This window comes from Alternaria metachromatica, assembly GCF_023757995.1.
Source record: "Alternaria metachromatica strain BMP 0045 chromosome Unknown scaffold_32, whole genome shotgun sequence".
Classification (NCBI taxonomy): Eukaryota; Fungi; Ascomycota; class Dothideomycetes; order Pleosporales; family Pleosporaceae; genus Alternaria; species Alternaria metachromatica.
Genome location: NW_026055523.1, coordinates 309,727 through 327,823, shown reverse-complemented (window position 1 = coordinate 327,823; position 18,097 = coordinate 309,727). Strand labels below are relative to the sequence as shown.

General features: G+C 51.7%; 8 protein-coding genes across 8 annotated transcripts; 4 read left to right on the top strand and 4 right to left on the bottom strand.

The window, feature by feature from the left end:
* Positions 1-530: 530 nt before the first annotated feature.
* J4E83_009433 (uncharacterized protein) lies at positions 531-2,509 on the top strand (the record flags this gene model as incomplete). Its single annotated transcript, XM_049336320.1, has 2 exons — positions 531-581; positions 629-2,509. The coding sequence occupies 2 exons, from the start codon at positions 531-533 to the stop codon at positions 2,507-2,509; spliced, it is 1,932 nt and encodes a 643-aa protein (XP_049184644.1).
* A 428-nt stretch (positions 2,510-2,937) lies between these two features.
* Positions 2,938-3,357, bottom strand: J4E83_009432 (uncharacterized protein; the record flags this gene model as incomplete). The annotated part of the gene is made up of 1 exon (XM_049336319.1): positions 2,938-3,357. The coding sequence occupies one exon, from the start codon at positions 3,355-3,357 to the stop codon at positions 2,938-2,940; it is 420 nt and encodes a 139-aa protein (XP_049184643.1).
* Positions 3,358-4,347: 990 nt separating this feature from the next.
* J4E83_009431 (uncharacterized protein) lies at positions 4,348-6,061 on the top strand (the record flags this gene model as incomplete). The annotated part of the gene is made up of 3 exons (XM_049336318.1): positions 4,348-4,626; positions 4,679-4,756; positions 4,808-6,061. The coding sequence occupies 3 exons, from the start codon at positions 4,348-4,350 to the stop codon at positions 6,059-6,061; spliced, it is 1,611 nt and encodes a 536-aa protein (XP_049184642.1).
* Positions 6,062-6,757: 696 nt separating this feature from the next.
* J4E83_009430 (uncharacterized protein) lies at positions 6,758-7,237 on the top strand (the record flags this gene model as incomplete). Its single annotated transcript, XM_049336317.1, has 1 exon — positions 6,758-7,237. The coding sequence occupies one exon, from the start codon at positions 6,758-6,760 to the stop codon at positions 7,235-7,237; it is 480 nt and encodes a 159-aa protein (XP_049184641.1).
* Positions 7,238-7,806: 569 nt separating this feature from the next.
* Positions 7,807-8,787, bottom strand: J4E83_009429 (uncharacterized protein; the record flags this gene model as incomplete). The annotated part of the gene is made up of 2 exons (XM_049336316.1): positions 7,807-8,009; positions 8,058-8,787. 2 exons carry the CDS (start codon positions 8,785-8,787, stop codon positions 7,807-7,809), a joined length of 933 nt encoding a protein of 310 aa, XP_049184640.1.
* An 829-nt stretch (positions 8,788-9,616) lies between these two features.
* Positions 9,617-10,367, top strand: J4E83_009428 (uncharacterized protein; the record flags this gene model as incomplete). Its single annotated transcript, XM_049336315.1, has 2 exons — positions 9,617-9,958; positions 10,017-10,367. The coding sequence occupies 2 exons, from the start codon at positions 9,617-9,619 to the stop codon at positions 10,365-10,367; spliced, it is 693 nt and encodes a 230-aa protein (XP_049184639.1).
* A 263-nt stretch (positions 10,368-10,630) lies between these two features.
* Positions 10,631-13,039, bottom strand: J4E83_009427 (uncharacterized protein; the record flags this gene model as incomplete). Its single annotated transcript, XM_049336314.1, has 3 exons — positions 10,631-12,034; positions 12,091-12,506; positions 12,610-13,039. The coding sequence occupies 3 exons, from the start codon at positions 13,037-13,039 to the stop codon at positions 10,631-10,633; spliced, it is 2,250 nt and encodes a 749-aa protein (XP_049184638.1).
* A 2,578-nt stretch (positions 13,040-15,617) lies between these two features.
* Positions 15,618-16,789, bottom strand: J4E83_009426 (uncharacterized protein; the record flags this gene model as incomplete). Its single annotated transcript, XM_049336313.1, has 3 exons — positions 15,618-16,440; positions 16,491-16,686; positions 16,786-16,789. The coding sequence occupies 3 exons, from the start codon at positions 16,787-16,789 to the stop codon at positions 15,618-15,620; spliced, it is 1,023 nt and encodes a 340-aa protein (XP_049184637.1).
* Between the last annotated feature and the right edge of the window lie 1,308 nt (positions 16,790-18,097).

Below are 18,097 nucleotides of genomic sequence, written 5' to 3'. Positions count from 1 at the left end.
GTGGTATCATGACGGCCGACCGGTCTTTATTCCAAGCTTCATTTTGTACCTATTGAAGGTTGGGAGAAGCATTCCACGCTCTGCAGCTCCGGTGCCCGGCCGTTTTGCACTTTCACTACCACGAAGACCTACCACAATAGCTACAATAGCAGCTGACCCGCAACGCGCTTTGCTGGCAGTCTTGGCGACTTGAACAATGCTTTAACCCGCGCCGCCTCTGACGCTGTGAACTACCATCGCCCCTCTGCTACCCAGCTCAACACCACTGGCACAGACACACTTCTTGCACCCACGCTCCCTGAACCGTCAGCACTTCCATCGGTTGATTTCCTCCATCACAGACTTTCATCCGCTGTGCACTTCACGGTCTTCGCTGGACAAATCGCTCCCCACTGGTCCTCCGTCGCCAATTTTTATTACAGACGCGTGTACAGTCTACTATCGTCACCTCCAAGCACAGACTTGTCGATCGCAGTCTTGTAAGGCGTTAAAATTAACTCTATGGGTCAAGGTCTAACATCACAAAGGCCATGGACACTGCTACCATGTTCGCCAGCGGCGCATCGTATGGCTCGTCTATGGTTGGTATCGTGTCCTGATCGCTAGACTCGTGATTAACATCTCATAGCCTGCACAACCCCCAGCGAGCCATGATCTCACCCACCTCAAGTCAGCGCTCAGCGGCTTCGCCGACCTCGCCATCGACAAGAACATTGAGCGCACCACAGTCATATACGTCGTCGGCTCTACTCTTCCCAAGCGAGTCCGCAAGCAAGGCGTCAAAGACATTGGTTCATCCCTGAACAGCATCTTCCGCAGGGAGAAGATTTTCCACAACGACAAGGAGGCTTTGGATTCGCTTGAGGGCATACTGAGCAAAGCCATTGACTACCACATCACCGCCACGGACATCGCGATCACCGACGATCGGTACAAGGAATTGACCGCTGCTATCAAGTTCGAGCTTGGACATATATCAGACAAGCAGGCTTTCTTCGCCCTGATCGGCCGTTTTGTCTCCAAGGTCAGTGATTGCTCGGGTGTACCTGTGCCTGCAGCCATCCTCGCTGCCAAGCGGAATGTGACTTCGGGCTGGGCCGCTGGCCCCATGCAGACCACCACACTTCCGATGAAAACTGGCTTCAACTGGAATATTAGCCAAGAGGGAAATACAGCCACTGCAGCCGAGTCGGACGACATGGACTACGACTTCGATGGTGCACCAGATATCCAGGCCAATTCCGCTCCAGGACCCGCAGACTCTCCCTTTCTTGGCGCTGTATTCACGTTCCAACCTGGAAATACATCTCAGAAGTCGACTTCACCTGCACATGAGAAGTTAGCGCCACGGCAAGGGGATCACGGCTACCTCGACGGAATCTCTTACGAGCTTCGCCTAAAAGGGCTGGAGTTCTTCCATGACGAAGTGGACAGAATGCACTGCAAGTTGAGCCCCTTCCAGGGCATGCTGCTCGACCAGGATGGGCTTTACGAGCTGACGCACGGTCTGGACGCCAAGGTCCTCCACGACATACACATGGAACTGTCATCCCGTTCCACTCCTCCGTCAGACACGTGGCTTGACGAGAGATACAAAGACAGGGTACAGACAGAGCTCATCGCTCTGGGCGAAGCAAGCCACTTCCTTGCAAAAGTGAAAGAGGTTTTGTACTCCAGAGACATCGAGATGGCCGATGTATCAGTCCACGATAGCTCGACCGATCCGACGCTCAACCAAGAAGAATTCGACGCCCTCAACCCTCTGAAAGCCCCATCTTCGCTTCAAGGACTGTCTGTCGACAAGCGCCGACACTTTCTCTGTCGTATGCTACGCAAAGCGAAGCGCATGAACGACAAAGCAAAGTCAGCGCAGAAAGAGCGGTTACAGCCTTCAGAAATGATGGATATGGTGCATCAAGACGAACTCGCAGTCCTTCACCGCATCGACTCCGCAATACAGGGCTCAATCTTCAAGCGAGATGATGTGGCAATCGAAAGAGCGTATGATAGCCAGTCTGAGTCTGAGCTCCGTGATTGCGGCAAACTGAACTCTTTCGTAAACAAAGTGAAGGGCTACCATCGGCGTCTAAGGAACTTCATCTCGTCGGCGAAGGGCCATTTCGTCGACGCCTTCGGGTTGCGTGGCGATAGCGGTGCTGCTCATACTGCTGATGCTCAGTACCCTCCTTCTTCTCCTACACCAGTCCAAGACATCAAGGGCTCATTCATCTCCGCCCTTACGAACGCTATCAACGCCATGAACTCTAGCGTGAGCGCCACACACAACCTTGACCAACTCCTTCTCCAGCCAGCCGAGATAGCCGATCTCGTGTCCAGACTGGAAGCTCGCATGCGGAGCGACCTTGAGCAAAAGTACATCGACACGCCTTTGACATATCAGGAGCAAGAGCCTCGATATGTTCAGGCTGCCAAAGACTTTCTACAGTGGATACAGAACACCCACTGCTTTCGTGAGACGGTCAAGCAGTATCGTCAGTTGACATCTTGAGGGCATGTTCGGTGACGGCGTGATTACGATGGAAAACCCGTCGATCTTGTGCTGTGCAACTGGGATATGTTATAACTCTGGTCTGAAAGTAAGCAATGCTCTGGCTCAATATTGTGTTTGGAGGCGGAGCAGCCTACGACTATCGCTGTGTAAGCGGTGCGAAGGATGTTTGCATGTTCAGACATCGAGTGGGATAGATGATCCAGGACCAAAGTGGCTTGGGTCGTTGACAACGATGCTACTTTCATCGCATTCAGGTTAGTCCGTAAGTCATCACTGTTCAACCTCACATCGCATTGGATTGACATTTGGCAGGAACATACATTCGGACTACTAGTGCTCGCGTTTTATCACTACCAGGTGTCGATAAAGCTTTTGTTTACTTCTAACATTTATTCCTTTGTATATATCATGACCATCCCGTCACCTCACACCATGAGTCCCTCCATACCCTTCTCAATATCCCTCTCCATCCTCCCCATCTCCACCATCATCCTCGCCCTTTCCGCAAAACTCTCCAACCCCTTCGGCGTCGCATTAGGCCCAACTTTTGCTACAGCCTTGAGGTACTCCATTTTCCGCTCCCCCATATCCTCACTATCCCAATTATTGCCCTGAATTCTAGCGTTAACCATATCCGCCGCCTCGTGCTCCATCTTCCTAGCCAGAGTAAGCAGTTGCGGTAGAGAAAGCTCAGTGAAGTCATCCCAGAAGGGAGCTACGCCCGCATCCATACATGCAGCTAGTAGCTTTACTTCCATGCCACGAGCTAGCTTGGGAATCTTGACGTTGATGTCCATGAGGGTTTGGAAGAAATCGGTGATTGTCTCTGCGCGGGTTTGGTCCATGGTGAGCGGATTTGATGGGGTGTGGAGGCTCTGTAAGTTTGGGTGTGAAGGCAAAACCTTGTATTTGTTTTGCTTCCTTGGTGAAGAAGAGAAGGGGTGAATTGGTGGGGTGATTACTGGAATGGGGTTTCTTCGCCTTATGAACGGTGGTACCTTGTTGCTGTGGAATGACTACAGATGAATGCATTGTTCAGTCACTATGTTGCCGCTGCGCAGTGGTAGTCATCGGCGCGTTCCGCTCCACCATTGTGACAACGTGGTAATGTATCCGAATGAAAGCTATCAGCTCTGTGGTGTGCCAGTAAGGCAGAAAAGGTTAAGTAAAGGCCACTAATGAACCCGCAAATCAACCGTGGGTATATAATGTAATGTATCTTTCTTCCTAATTTTACAGTATTCTATTATTATTAACGCGTACCTCCTTATAGTCGCCTAGCGCTATAACTATTAGTATGTGCCTTATCCTGCGTAGAGGAGTCTTTGTTAGTATTAGCTTATTTATTATTTTAAGCGCTTGCTAGATAGTATTCTACATACTACATTAAACACTCTACTACTAACACTAGTAGACAACTGTGACTTTTCCTAAGTTCCCCTTTCGCAAACCGTATGACCTTACGCAGGTCTACGCCTCCAATACACACCAGAACGTACAAGACCCTCCGCCTATACAGCATTCACTTCAGCTGCAACATATGCCATAGCTGCCTCTCCACGGACCATGGCAATGGGCAGCGCCACAGTCATTCACCAAGCGAAGGGAACCATCACATGATGTATTCAGCGACTCCCTGGGAGGATATAAACGCAGGCCAGCCGCCCGATGAAAGACCTTAACGCCCACCGACCAGCTCAACCACTTCAATCAGACTCTTGTAACTTTCAACCTTCTCATCAAAGTCCTTTCCAGCGGAGCGCGCTCGGCACGATCTTTCATTTCAATTCCACAACCACCAGCACACACCACCACAAGACATCAAGAGCTTTACAATGTCTTCTTTGTCCAGCCGCCAGACAATCAGTTCCGCTGTGCTTCTACAGAGAATCGGAGACACAGTCGCGCGCGGTGTCACAGGGCTTGCGACCAAGGCTGACATTGACGAGGTCAAGACTAGGCTGTCAAGGATAGAGTCCTTGCTTACCCAAGTGCTGCAAGATCGGCCACCTGCGCACCCTGCTGTACCAGATCAGGAAACTCCAACGGCTACCAATAACATAGAAGTCGGCGAAGATTCTTCACCCAAAGTTCGAGCTGAAACGCAGACTGACGTAGAGCACTCCGTCATCCTGACTTATAGAGCTCGTTGCTAACCAGATCTAGTCTGTTAAACCTCCAAGAGTTGTGCAAGAGGCCTACGTAAAGTATTTTGCCACCGTGTCGGAAGGGCAAGATGTACCGGTTAGTTAGGCTCCGTAGTCTTTCTGACTCGTACGTTAGTAACAATTTCAGCTTCCTCACCAGCTTGCCGACACTACATCCGTTAGCGAGGTGCCAACCCAAGCAACAGCTATCGATACCGCCTCGACCACGGCTGTGCTGTCATCAAAGCCAGTAGAACCAAGCGTGTCTACGCTTAACGAAGAGACGGTCTCCGCCCAGGCCGCTGCTCAAGCTGACGAAGACGCACTGTCGGATGAGGAGTTGAGGGAACTTCGGCCGCTACGTCAGCAATCGACACGTCTTTTCTGCATCAATGAAGACTTCCGCTATAAGACCCTAGTCGGCTTGTACCGTGCTCTCAAGTGGAGGAATCCGCCTCAATCGTCATCCCGGACCCGCCTCCCCGAGAGCCAGTTGATCAATATGGCGCGCCATGCAGAATTCGACATTCTTCGAGGCATAGATCGAAGGATTGTAAGGAGGCAAATGGCTTCAGCCCCATCGCTCATACTCAACGAGTACTCAACAGGTCGGCAGGAGATGTGGCGCAGCTACATGTATAGCAGCAACTTCTCCAAGCTGATCCATAGATATCAGAAGTCCGTGCGTGATATCTTGAGGCAGCGTAGACGAGTCACTCGGCCGCGGTCTCCTCAGCAAATGGTAGCTTTCGTCGCCGTTCCTCGTGGCCGTTCTGGATACCGCTATCGATCGGCGTCAAGGTCTTCGAGCGCTGACCATGGCGGCAATGCACCGGTGACTGGTTTGGATCAGGGCGTGACCCAGCCGGCGACAAGTAACAGCGACTTCTCTTTCCCGAGCGCTCCTACACGAGTTGCCTTCTCGATGACACCTGGTTCGCTCGTGGCGTATAGCGATATGCTTATGGAGGCTGATTTGGCCCTCCTCAGAGAGCCCACGTCGGCCAAGCCATACGATATCAAGCTCGCCAATGAACTTCGCGGCGGTACTCTCGTCGAGTTCTACGACAAGCTCGTGGAGGCCAACAGCTTGGTATCTCGCCTCAAGCACGACGAAGACCTTCAGCATGCGCTTATTGAAGTCTACCAAAGAACGGGCATAGCGCCGTTCTGGACCGATTACCTACCGCTTGATACTCAGGAGCTGATGAGGCTAACCAAGCAAATCGAAGACGATGCTTTTCGCCGCCTGCTAATGGACGTGCGAAGTGGGAAAGCCGAGGTTTCCCACGAAAATGCGTACATTCGATTAACGGCGAGGTACCGTCCGGGAACCGATGCCATAGGTCTCATGGAGTTTGCAGGCAAGGCTGCGAAGTTTCTCGACCGGATGGAGATGTAGGATGCAGAATCTCTTCGGATGCGCGGCACGCTACGGAGATAGCGTCAGCGCCGCAAACTCTAAGGCAGACCTGTTACCCAGGCGGAAGGGTAGGATGGCGCGAAGAAGAGAAGAATGGATCGAATTGTACGTCGCTAGTCATAGCGAGAAGAAAAGCCATGCGACAAGCGAATGACGGAGCTCTCGGGTTCGATACAAGAGTGGGGTTTGGCGAAACTACGACGCGACGACGAGATTGGCGAGAAGGAGAGTATGCATGTTCGAGATGGCGGGACTTAAAGCGCGTGGTGCGCAGAAGTACCAGAATCTATTTGTAAGAAAACATATCCGGACGATTCTGAGGCTATGCAGAATGACTGAAGTAGAGAAGCCGCATGACAGTCTGCTAAGCGCAGGCGTTCCCACATACCGGTATGAGGAGACATGACTTACAGCATTGCGATGAGATTCAATACAGTCTAGTCTCATGAACATACGTTTCAATAGTGCAATGTGTGAGGCGCGTCAATAAAAAGAACCAGGAAGTCGCGTCGGACCAACGCGCACCACAGTAGTCGCGCTATGACGTATGCCAACCCAAGCGACCATCCTCAACATCTTCCTTCTTCAACCGCACGATAACATTGGCGTTGGTTTTGTTGCCTGTTGATCCAATCTCTATCATCAAAAAGCGTTCGAGTAACATTACCCCACAACATGACGCCAACTAAAAAACGCCTCGAAAAAGAGTACCACGGCCTGCGCAAAACCCCCGCGGACGGCTACCACGTCGAACTAAGACACGGCGACATCTTCGAATGGACAGGCACCCTCCACGGTCTCGATAACTCCCCCTACGAAGGCGGCACCTTCGCCTTCCACATCCAATTCACCGACGAATACCCAGAGGCACCACCTAAAGTCAACTTCACGACCAAGATCTACCATCCCAACGTTGATGGTAGGACCGGTGTTGTGAGTTGGAAGATGTTGGGAGAAGATTGGCATCACAATAATACGACGGAGAAGGTGCTGATGAGTTTAAGGACGCTGTTGGATCATCCGGAGTTGGAGAGCGCGGTCGAGGTGAAGATTGCGAACGAGTATGCGAATGAGAGGGGGAAGTTTGAGAAACATGCGAAGGAGTGGACGGGGAGGTGTGCGAAGGAAGGGGCTGCGTCGACTGGCTTTACGTAGAGGAAGAGGGTGTGGCCTTTTGTAGGTGAATGATGGGACGGAGGAGCTTATTTAGACACGCCTTTCTCGCGGAGAAGCGCATCTTCATGCGATTATTCTTATCAGTCGCGACATATCCGCAAGAACTCCGGAGGATGTCCATTTCGGTACTCATGCTGGTAGTGTATAATCCCTCTGATAGTATTATATACCCACAGAAAATATCTGAAGCTTACGCGATGAAAACTCCAAAACCGCTCCTGGGAGTCGTCTGATCAAAGATGTGAGAATCTTGTATTCATATACACGTTCCTCTGCGCCACATTCTTCCACTGATTCTGTAAACACAATTCTCCGTCAACTACCCCAATCTCACGCTGGATCTATGTCTTGTCGGCACCAGTCTACGGAAGGCTTCGCTCGGCCCAGACTTGGGTAACTACAGTTCTCAGCACTTGCGAGACGTGCTTTCTGCTGCTTACAGGGGATCATGTATGTATGATCGAGGCAACGTCATTGGATTAGTAGATTGGGAAAGAGACATGGAGGCAACGCCCGAAGACACGATATAGCCTGTCGTACGACCAGTTTCATATTCGCTTTCCAATGGCCGCAGCATCGCCAACCCTATAGCCAAATTTTAGCAAGTCTTGCTCTTCAATCTGGGCTTTCTTCTCCAGTAACTCGTCAACATCCCACGTCGCACCCAGCAACCGGCCATTCAACCACATCCGTTTCTCAATGCTTAACCACACGCAAAACGCGCCACCAAGACCAACATCATCTGTGAGATCTACAAAGTCAGCAAAAGAATACCACAATCATGCAGCGATGCACTCACAAGAACGGAAGCTGTCAGGCGTAGTCTTATCCGCCATCTCAGTATTCACAGCCCCAGGATGCACAGCAACCGCTAGTATTCCATCCGCACCGTACTGCTCTGATAAAAACTCAACAAGACGTGCCTGCGCAAATTTCGAGATGCAATACGCTGTATTCGCAATGTGGCCGTTGGTGATGCATGCTGCAAAGGAATTGATGGCGATAAACGTCTTCGCGCCATCACTCTCCTTTAGCAGCGGAACAAAATGATGCGCAACAAGATATGTGCCTTGTACATTTACGTCGAATACATCTTGGAAATCTTGCGGATTGCCTTGGTCGACTTTCAACACTACCGGTCCTGAGTACCCCGAATTGACGATCACAACGTCCAGCCTTTTCACTTCTTCTTTCACGTTCCTCGCAAGTTGCGCAACGCTTTCATTAGATGTTATATCGACTTCCAGGCTCTTGACCGATGTCGAAGAGTTAAGGGTTTGAGCTTGTTTTGCGACTGCTGCTAGCTCTTGGGCTGAAGATGACCTTGCTGCTAAGATGAGAGACGCGGCACCCGCTTGTGCATATGCGTATGCAATTCCGGCTCCAATGCCGCGAGATGCACCGATTATGAGGACGTTGAGCGGCTTTGGTAATTTGTTGGAAGCTGGGTCTAAGGCGGCGGTCGGTTTCTTATGTATCGTCTTTGTGAAACCGCTGGCGAGCGTGGTATCTCTTGTTCGTTGCGACATGGTGTTATTCTAAGCGGATCAAGGAAAAGACATCGTGGAAGATGTTCGCGGCTCGTTCTCGATATAAAGGTGCGCCTTATCTGGCCCAAAGAGGGTTGGTCAAAATGAGTCATTCTGAGCCGACGCGATACATTCCAGCCTTTGCCTATCTTCATTGTTTCTCGCGCTCACATTATGCATCAAGATGGCGATGAAGTAGCGAACCGGGAATTCGCGTGACATGAGATGAGATCTTGGTACGGTCGTAGATCTGGTAGCGACCCCGCAGACCTCGCATCTTACTCAGCACAGAAAGCTTCCCAAAGCTTGACCATGCCTAAGCAACGCGCACTCTCACCCTAACAACTTGATGCTGTTAGTAATTCAGCCTCCGGAATCACTAACAACGTCGGTGAGGCGATCGAGAGCGGAGATGAGTATATGACGCGAGGCGCTAACGTAGCGCGATGGGCAAATACAGGTGGGTCCAGCCTGACGCGTCTGGGATCATGACGAACATTTCTTTTTCGAGCAATCCTGAAAACCAACATTCCATCCCACCACTCTGCAACCTCCGGGAACATCATGTACCAGTATGTGCTGCAGCAGCAAGCTTCAATTTATAAGCCCAAGTACGCCCTGTGGACGACCTCGGGACGAAAGCCATCCGTAAGCATTATTCGGATGCAGCTAGGCAATTGTAAGATACGCGAGCGAGACCTTTGACGACATTATGATTTGAAATGTAGTTCTTAGGAGCTTCGGGGTATAAATTATGAGGCGCCAGCCCCATCGGCAAGATCACTTCCCGCATACCACATCGACGGCATCACACCCTGAGTACTTCAACATGACACGCACCCTTATCATCTTCGGCGCCGGACCGGGAATCGGCAACCACGTGGCTTCTGAATTCGCGTCTAAAGGCATTGAGCATGTCATCCTTCTGTCGCGCAACACAGAACGTCTCGAGAAGGAAGATGCGCCTTTCGTTGGCAAAAGCAACGCTTCTGTCAAGGTCGACATACTCCGCATCGATCTCGCAGACACAAAGTCCATCCCAGATATACTCAAGCAGCTCGACAGCATGACCGAAGGCGAAGATGTAGAAGTCGTATTCTTCAACGCTGCTCGTATAAAGCCGAACGACGTTCTGGGTGTCAACGTGGAGGAGATTGAGGAAGACTTCAAAGTAACAACTCCGTCTTCGACAACGTTATGAAGGAATAGACGCTAACGGCGATATGCAGACCACGAACCTCGCCCTTTACGTCATAGCACAGCACTACATCCCCCGACTCCAGAGCCTGGCCAAGTCAAACTCGTCGCTCAAGCCCGCTCTTCTCGTTACTAACAGCCATCTGCCGTGGGATCCGGTACCGCAACTCCTCTCACTGAGTCTGGTGAAGGCTTCGCAGAAGAACATGGTGGAGAGCTTCAGTCGTGCGTTCAGTGATAGCGGTGTGCACATCGGGCTTATCTATGTCGAGGGAGTTGTAGCGCCAGAGAATAAGGTGCTGAACCCCAAGACGATTGCGGAGAGGACTGTGGCATTTTGGGAGGGTGGGGAGGGGGTTGGTGTTCATATCAAGGAGGAATGATGTTGGGATCATGGACACGAATGTTAGCATAAAAGCCTGTGTTTAGCTCGAGTATGGCCTTGCTAGTATTGCCATTATGTCAATGGCATTCCTTCATCGTCATGTGCAAAAAGGATAAGGTAACAAGATCGACAAGATCGCAGTTTGACCAGACGAGTTTGGCATTTTGGGTGCAGAAACGACACTACAGATTTGAATATTTCCTGTTATCATTGATCGCATTCACATCGCAGTGTTACCGCCCGCTAACACCTTGTCCTATGTCAAACAAGTTTAAACGAGCAGGCCTCCTTGAAAGCGTCCCGGTAATCATCAAAGTGAAGATTCATCTGTGAGCAGTCATCGTAGCCAAACCCTACTCTTTTGAATGTACCCTCGTACGTGGCTTCCCAAACGTGACCATCCTCCTCCCACGTATACGGCTCTCCCTCGGTAGATATCCTCTCCAAGAACAAGCCCTGGAAACACCATTTTGAGCCATCGCTACTCGGGACGCATAATATAGGCGCGAAATGCGTGACGCGGGAAAACACGGCTGTGTCCGTCGGGTCGTCTGGTATCATGTCGATGACTGCGGGGCCGATGACATCAACGTCTGCAAAGCGTTCGGGAATGAGGAAAGGGTTGTACGAACGCACTTCCCCCTGTTCATCCTCATCAAGTGGAAACGGTGACCGGACTGGGAGGCAAAAGCCGGTGAGCGTCAGCTCACACTTGCCCGCTCCGAATACCTCTGTCTCGGAGCTATCAGACTCCTTGTGCTCCCAGGTCGCCACTCGTGTGTAAATCACAACATTCGAGTCAAAGATTAAGTCATAGTACATGACTTTTCCAATAGTCGTCATCCAGGACCAAGATGGCGCCATCTTCTTCAGTGTAGCAACTGCCTCTGAGTCGCCAGGCTGCTTCCGATGGGGACGAAGCCACAACAGCCACTTTTCTAGCTGTGGTTCCCAGAGGCCAAAGAGGTAATCTGCCTCCTTAAACTTGTCAGGCATGGCTTGTTGCAACGCTCCCACTACGCCTTGTATTGCGGCTAAGCGATCAGTCCATTTGGTCAATCTCTTTTCCGAATACCGTGCTACAATCTCAGCCCATAGTTTCGCATGGTTGAAATTGGGTTGGTCGTTCGCGCGGGAGTCTTCTACACGGAGTAGCTGACCGAGAGTACGCAGGTTGAAGAAATTCTCGTCTTCTGCGACAGATCGAACGGTGTTTTCATTTGCCTTTTTCCGACACTCGCATCTCTCGTGCTGGCTACACTGCCAGGCTAGTTCAGATGGTGTAGCATATAGTATTCTGCGCGCTAGAAAGCTCTCTTGGAACACCCATGCGCGGGTCGCGAGGGGGGTGAGAAGTTCGTCAATGTCGACACCGTCTATATTGGGGCGCGACGAATGATGTGCTGGATTGCTCCAGTATTGTTCCTCGCGCTCGCGAATGGAGAGTTGGACTGTGCGAGACGTGCCGTTTGGCATGCGAAAGGGTACCTCAATGCGTTTGAGAGGTGCATTCGCAGCAGGGCTGAGGGACAGAAATCCTTCCTGGACGCTGGATGCACTCTGTGCCGAGATGACCAGCTCGGCTCCTGGGTAGATGGACTTCATGCGTGGAATTTGGTCCGTCCAGTCTTGTATATCATCTTGTACTATGCATAGCGCATCAATCTGTTGTATGAGGTCAGCTTCTGGGATATATACAGTTCATGTATTAGTTGCTTTACCCATAGGTATCGCAAGCCAAAAGCCTTGCACACGTGGATGGCATCGGCGAGGGTGGGAGGGAGTGTCGAAATGTCGATGCCTTGCATATGGGTCTCGAGATTACTTTTCAACGTCTTGAGGGGGCCGGTCGTGCCCCATGCGTAACTGAGACAAGCATAACCTTCCTGATGTTGTGATGAGGCTGATGCGATCGATGCGCTATCCACAAGGCGGATAGGATTAGTCGCGAGATCGAGGACACGACGTGGCCATTCACCCTTCTCTGGCGCACAAAACGAATGATCAGCCTTGCATTGCTCGAACCAGCTGCGCGCTTGGCTCAAACGGTCTTCGAGGTTGCTTAATAGCTCTCGGTACTTGTCTTTTTCACTATTGCGTATACCGAGCCACGGAATAGCAGAATCTTCTCCAGCATCTGTTAGGTTGTTAGCATATTTTCGAATACTCCCGAATTCCTCATTCCTTTAGAGAAGAGTTGGGTCGATAGGAAGAAGCCTGAATAGCTATAAAGCACTTACCAACCGGAGTGTAGATCTGGTAATCATTCGGTCTCTTGTCCACATACTTTCGGCCAAACAGCACCATACCGCCATATGGTTCACCCTCCTGCTTGCATGCCACATTTAAGACATTCTGGGGGTCGAAAAGATGCCAATAGTCGACCGCTTCTTTGCGCCTAATATCGATAGTCGTGAATTCCGGCCGTCGAATATCGGTGACGGCATCAAGAGCCTGCAAGATTATTGAACATCCTTGACATTTGCCAGCAGAAACAAGAAAGTCTGCCGTTAGCGTGCTGGTCTCGAAGCCGTTGGCGAAATGGTGGCATATGGTGCATGATGGGGTTTCCTGGTCTCCTCCGTTTGTGGGAGGCTGTTTTGTGTCGTTCGTGTCGGATTCGACGCGGATCTGCTCATCAAGAGAAGGTTGGAGATGATCCGAGATCATGCGCGCACGCGGCGGCGATGATGCAGATGTCTCTACCGCTTGGGCAAAAGCTTCCACCATGAGCTCTATGAGCTCAGACCAGTCTGACGTCATCGGCACTTGCCTAAGATGCGAACGAATCGAGCCGCCTGCGATAGCACCTGATCGATGCAGTAGTACCGACCTGTTTTACAGAAATCGGGAAAGATAGAACTCTTGTATGTTTTAAGGCACGTCGCTTTCGTATACGAATGCCTCAGCTGACTTGGCAATCCTTCCAAGGTCCTAAAGCATGCTTCAGCCGCACAGAATTAGGCAGGTTCGAACAGCTAAGGGCCGAAAGCTCAACATACTTACCGCAAAGATCAGCCGGCTCTAGGCTTCCTTTTCAAGAACAAAAAGTCGCAGAGCTTGCATCCATATGCATCCGCTCCGAGATTCGCGGACAATGCAGGCGATTCACGAAAACAAATCCAAACTTATGAACATCGCATACGTAAATTGTACATCAAAAGAATATTCAGAAGGCTCGAGATTCAAATTTATCGCTTGTCAAGTCATAGAAACCCAGCACCACACCCACCCAAAACCTTCAAATGGTATACCCAAAACGCCAATCCCTATCCCCTACACCCCCTAGCAACCTCCACCACCACCACCTCCGCCTCCATCACCTCCTCCACCTCCACCACCGCCGCCATCACCCCCGCTGCAACCTCCACCATCTCCTCCACTAAAGAAGCCACCGCCGCCTCCATATCCTGCTGTGTATGCGTATGCGCCTCCCGTGTCGCTACCCCCGCCGTAATGCCGCTTGTTACGCTTCGAGACCTTTGTCTGCCGCATCGGGGGCGGATATTCGGAGGGTGATTTGGACATTCCACAGCCCATTTTGGCGGGTGTTGGTTTGTGTTGTTGGTGTGAAGGTTTGTGGGTTGTGGGTTGCGGGATGTGAATGTGTGGTCGTATGACGTTGTCGAGTTTGGTTCTGGGTGATGTTGGTATGCAAAGATATGTCGAGTGGGTTTGAGATGAGTGAAGTACGAAGATGCGTATGGGTTCTCTGTTAAGAAGACGTCGTGGATATGTCGAAAGTTGGTTCGTGATGCCGATACACCCTCATCCTCCCACGGAACCCTCGACCCTATATACCACCCACAGTACTCATCATGCTCACCTTACCACACTACCAGCCACAAAATCTGCCTTGTCCGTACACAGCACTGTCATCAGGCCCCCCGTACACAGCAACAACAGCACCCACTACCGTCACAACACCTACCCTCATTCCGTCCTATCCAAGCGAAACATCCAGTCGCATCACCCACTAATCCCACAAACGTGACCGCCCCAGCCCCAACCCATCAGCAACCAGGCGTCCAGCGCCCTACTACTACCCAATCCAGTTCGTCGTGTTCGTTTACTCGGATAAGGCATCCCCCACCCGCCCTCTACACCTAGACCATCAAAACGACCATCACGGATTAGGAAGTAATCGAGCGCATACACCTACACGCTGCGCACAGTGTCTCGCAATGCCACAAATGCGCAAATCATTTACCGCATGAGCTTCGCAGGGCTGAGTCTACGGTAGGAGTAGGTGGAGGGAAGGACGCTAGAAGCGAGGCTGTGCCCCGTTCTGCCGATCACGTGGAACTTGCAACCTTCGATGCAAAGCCCTACGTCGGCCCGAAACCAGCACTTCGGTGTCCTTTATCGGGTTTAGACCAACCCCGGAATCTTCCATGGAAGCAGCGAAGAACATTGTTATGGAGTTAGCATCGCATCTAGAAAGCTGTCAGGCAGAGAGTCAAGATAGCGAGCTGTGGCTGTGTATTCTTGTCGATCGATCGCGAACTTGGTAAACTTGTGATATAGTACTGTCTGCCGTGGAATCTGAAAGGGGACCTGCGTACTGATGTACAACGCAATGCCGCCCGCGATATCGATACTATGTCGCCTGCGATACGCGTATTGCGCCGAAATCAGGGTAAAGCGTCCCGGGACGATTTGCCTCAGTCTTCACCGTACTCGACCTGGTCACTACCACCTCACAGCCTCCCATCTCACACATACGACGAAAACCCCGCATATTGAACTTTGAAAATTATGTCATTGGAGTATATAGCGCCGTGTCGATCGATAAACATTCACAGAGACAGGAGACCCAAGTATATAGAAGGAAAAAGAGAAGCAAGGGAAAAAGATGCTAGAAGCATACAACACACAAGAAATGGGGGTCTCTCCAAACTCCCGGCCGAACCACCGCCCCTAGAAAGAAAGGTCTCAAGAAAGCGCCCGTGGTCTCCGAACCGTTCAGCCAATCTAGTCGTCGTAAAGGTTTTCTTTTTCGCGGGGGGAAATGATAGGGCGTAAAAATCTTGGGTGTCCAAAGAAGAGCGCAAGATCTCCGATTTGCAAACTCCCCTGTTCTAACACGTCTGCCGTGAAATCTCGATCCAGAAATGCGAAAAAAAGCGTGGAAGTAGCCAAAAGAAGTGAGAACCTCTCGTATCCGCCCCAAGACGCTCGTTGTACGACGTAATCAAGTCTGCCCCAAGCACGCGCGTGTGTGACTCCAATGATGTCGTTTCGCGTCTCACTTTCCGCCCTGCTTCTTCGCCTTGAGCGCAAGATGCGAGTACACCCATCCACCGCCAAGCGCGAGGAGTACGCCGAACCATTCTCTTCCGCTCAATATCTTGCCCTCGCTGTACCACCCTATACTCAGGATCATGATGGTCTTGAGATGGCTGACGATGTTGAATGTGAGGGCGCTGGTGCGACCGATGATCAAGAACTGACTCAAGTTGTACATCGAGGCCATGATGCCGGAGGCGCATACGCTCCAGAGGATGTCGGTGGGTACGGTTGATAGGTTCGGGATGGTGTCGAAGAAGGGGACGAAGGGGATGAGAAGGCAGACGGAGATTGGCGCTTGGTTGAGCAGGAGTTGGGGTGGCGAGACGGCGAAGTCTTCGATCTTCTTGCCGATCCAGATCTGGTACAGAGCGGTACTGCAGAATGCCAGGGTCGCGACGATGACGCCAAATAGCTGGGTCTTGGCCGCCTCGTTGATGGTGAAGGAGACGCCAATGCATGTTGCGAGAATAGCAGCCAGCATGTATCGTGTAACCTGCTTTCGGAAGAGGACGAAGTTGATGAGGACGACGGTCGGCGTGGTCATGACCTTGGAGAGCTGGTAGAAACCGATCGAGTTGAAGGTCAAGCTAAGGTTGCCAAGCACAACGTAGCCGGCGAAGAAGCCGCAGACGGGCAGCATGTTCCAGACATTCAGCCGTACGGCCTTGAAGGCATGGAAGGGACGGAGGGTCGAGATGAAGAGGACGAGACCGGTGGCTGTGAAATGCCACATGACGACCATGAGCTGGCATCCTTTGAGCTGCTTGTCGCTGAACACTCTATCCGACTGTCAGCGGGTCCCCCACTAGCTCTACTGCATGTTGCATACCGCTTGCTCAGGAAGATCAGGCCCAGTGTTGACAGCGTATTCAGAGCGATCCAAAAACACGTTATCAGCTTCTCCTTGAGCGGCACTGGCGTAGGCTCGGCTACGGGCTTCTCGAAAGTGGGCAGCTCTTCGAGCTCGTGGGACTCTCGGGGGTCAACATTGTCGACGAGACCCTCGATTGAAGGGCGCTTCTCAACTGCGTGTTCAGTTAGTCCCTGGTGTGTCTTATTTCTGGAAGGTGGTATGCCGACGCCCATGTGTCAAGGGTCTAGGCGGTGTCCGGGGTTCGACGTACCCATGGTATGTGATATTGAGTTGAGAATGTAGCGAGCGACGGTGGAGGGCTCGTGTGGGCTATGCCTTCATGCCAGTGCCAGTGGGAAGGCGCGAGCTGGCAATGGGAGGGAAGGCGTAGGACGAGGCAGGCGCGGGCTGACTTGGTTGTCGCACGGTAGCGGGTGGGCCGGGGAGGGTTGCGGCGGTGCAGCAGATCGTCCGGTGTGGCTTCAGACGCGGACGATGCAGTTGCAACGACCAGAGACAACAACAGAGAGGCAGAAGAGGATGAGGCGGTTCGGGAGGGCTGCCGGAGAAAAGAGACAGGCGAGGCGGGGAGGGCCAAGGGGGTACACGACAAAAGGCCCAAGTAAGATGCTATCCGAAAGGGATCCTCAGACGCCAAGGCGACTGCTGAAGGGGGCGAAGACGATGCAGGGTTCGTTGTTCAGGCACGTGCCCGTAAGCCACAAGCCTCATCTCCACGGCCAATCAATCCCACCTTAGCGCCACGCTGTCCAGCCAAATCTACGAGGTTAATTTTAGGCCTCGATGCGGTAGCGCTACTGCTTTTGGTTCCGTCCACTGTCTATACGGGCTGGCAGCATCGTGAAGAGCTTCAATCTCCTCGAACTCGCAGTGTGATATACAGTGGTGATCAGCTTGGCATTCTCCCTTACCCACTTCCCAAGACACATTGGTCGTTTGGGCGTTGCTTCTGGAGTGCCGACACATCCGGCTCCGCTCCGCCCATCTCGGGCAGAATATCTCCCTCGTAGCACCTGTGTTGCTCCGATTACGAATCTTGGTGCCCTAACACGGCGGACGCAGCATTTGGTGTCCCTTCCGGATCCGCTGGGTGGTGCCACCTACGACTACCCGTACCGGTAATCTGCATGTTTGCGCGTCCTGTTGCATAGTCGCAACTCTGCAACTTGTTGGCATTGTGAAGGTTTTGGGGGTATGCTTGTACGGTTGCCAGCGGAGATTTCGCTGCGGACTCCAAGATTTAGTTGCACCGAGCGCCGAATCTTATGTCAGTTTGGTGTTCTCATAGACTCAATTCAGATAAGGAAGGTACGACCATGATACAGTCCACCAATCCTGTGCGACATGGAAGTAACGTGTTCTCTTGAATTTTTAACTCCTAGTTCTATGCAGAAGGCGTAATTAACAGCCTTCAAGTGATCGACCCTAGCGCATAGAGAAAGACGGATAATGTACACTCGCAAGAACCCACACCGTACAAAGAAAATCAACATGATCAGTGTCCCATCCGCAGCTCCATTGACTGCCGCATCCGCATCGAATTATAGACATGTAATGTGTTA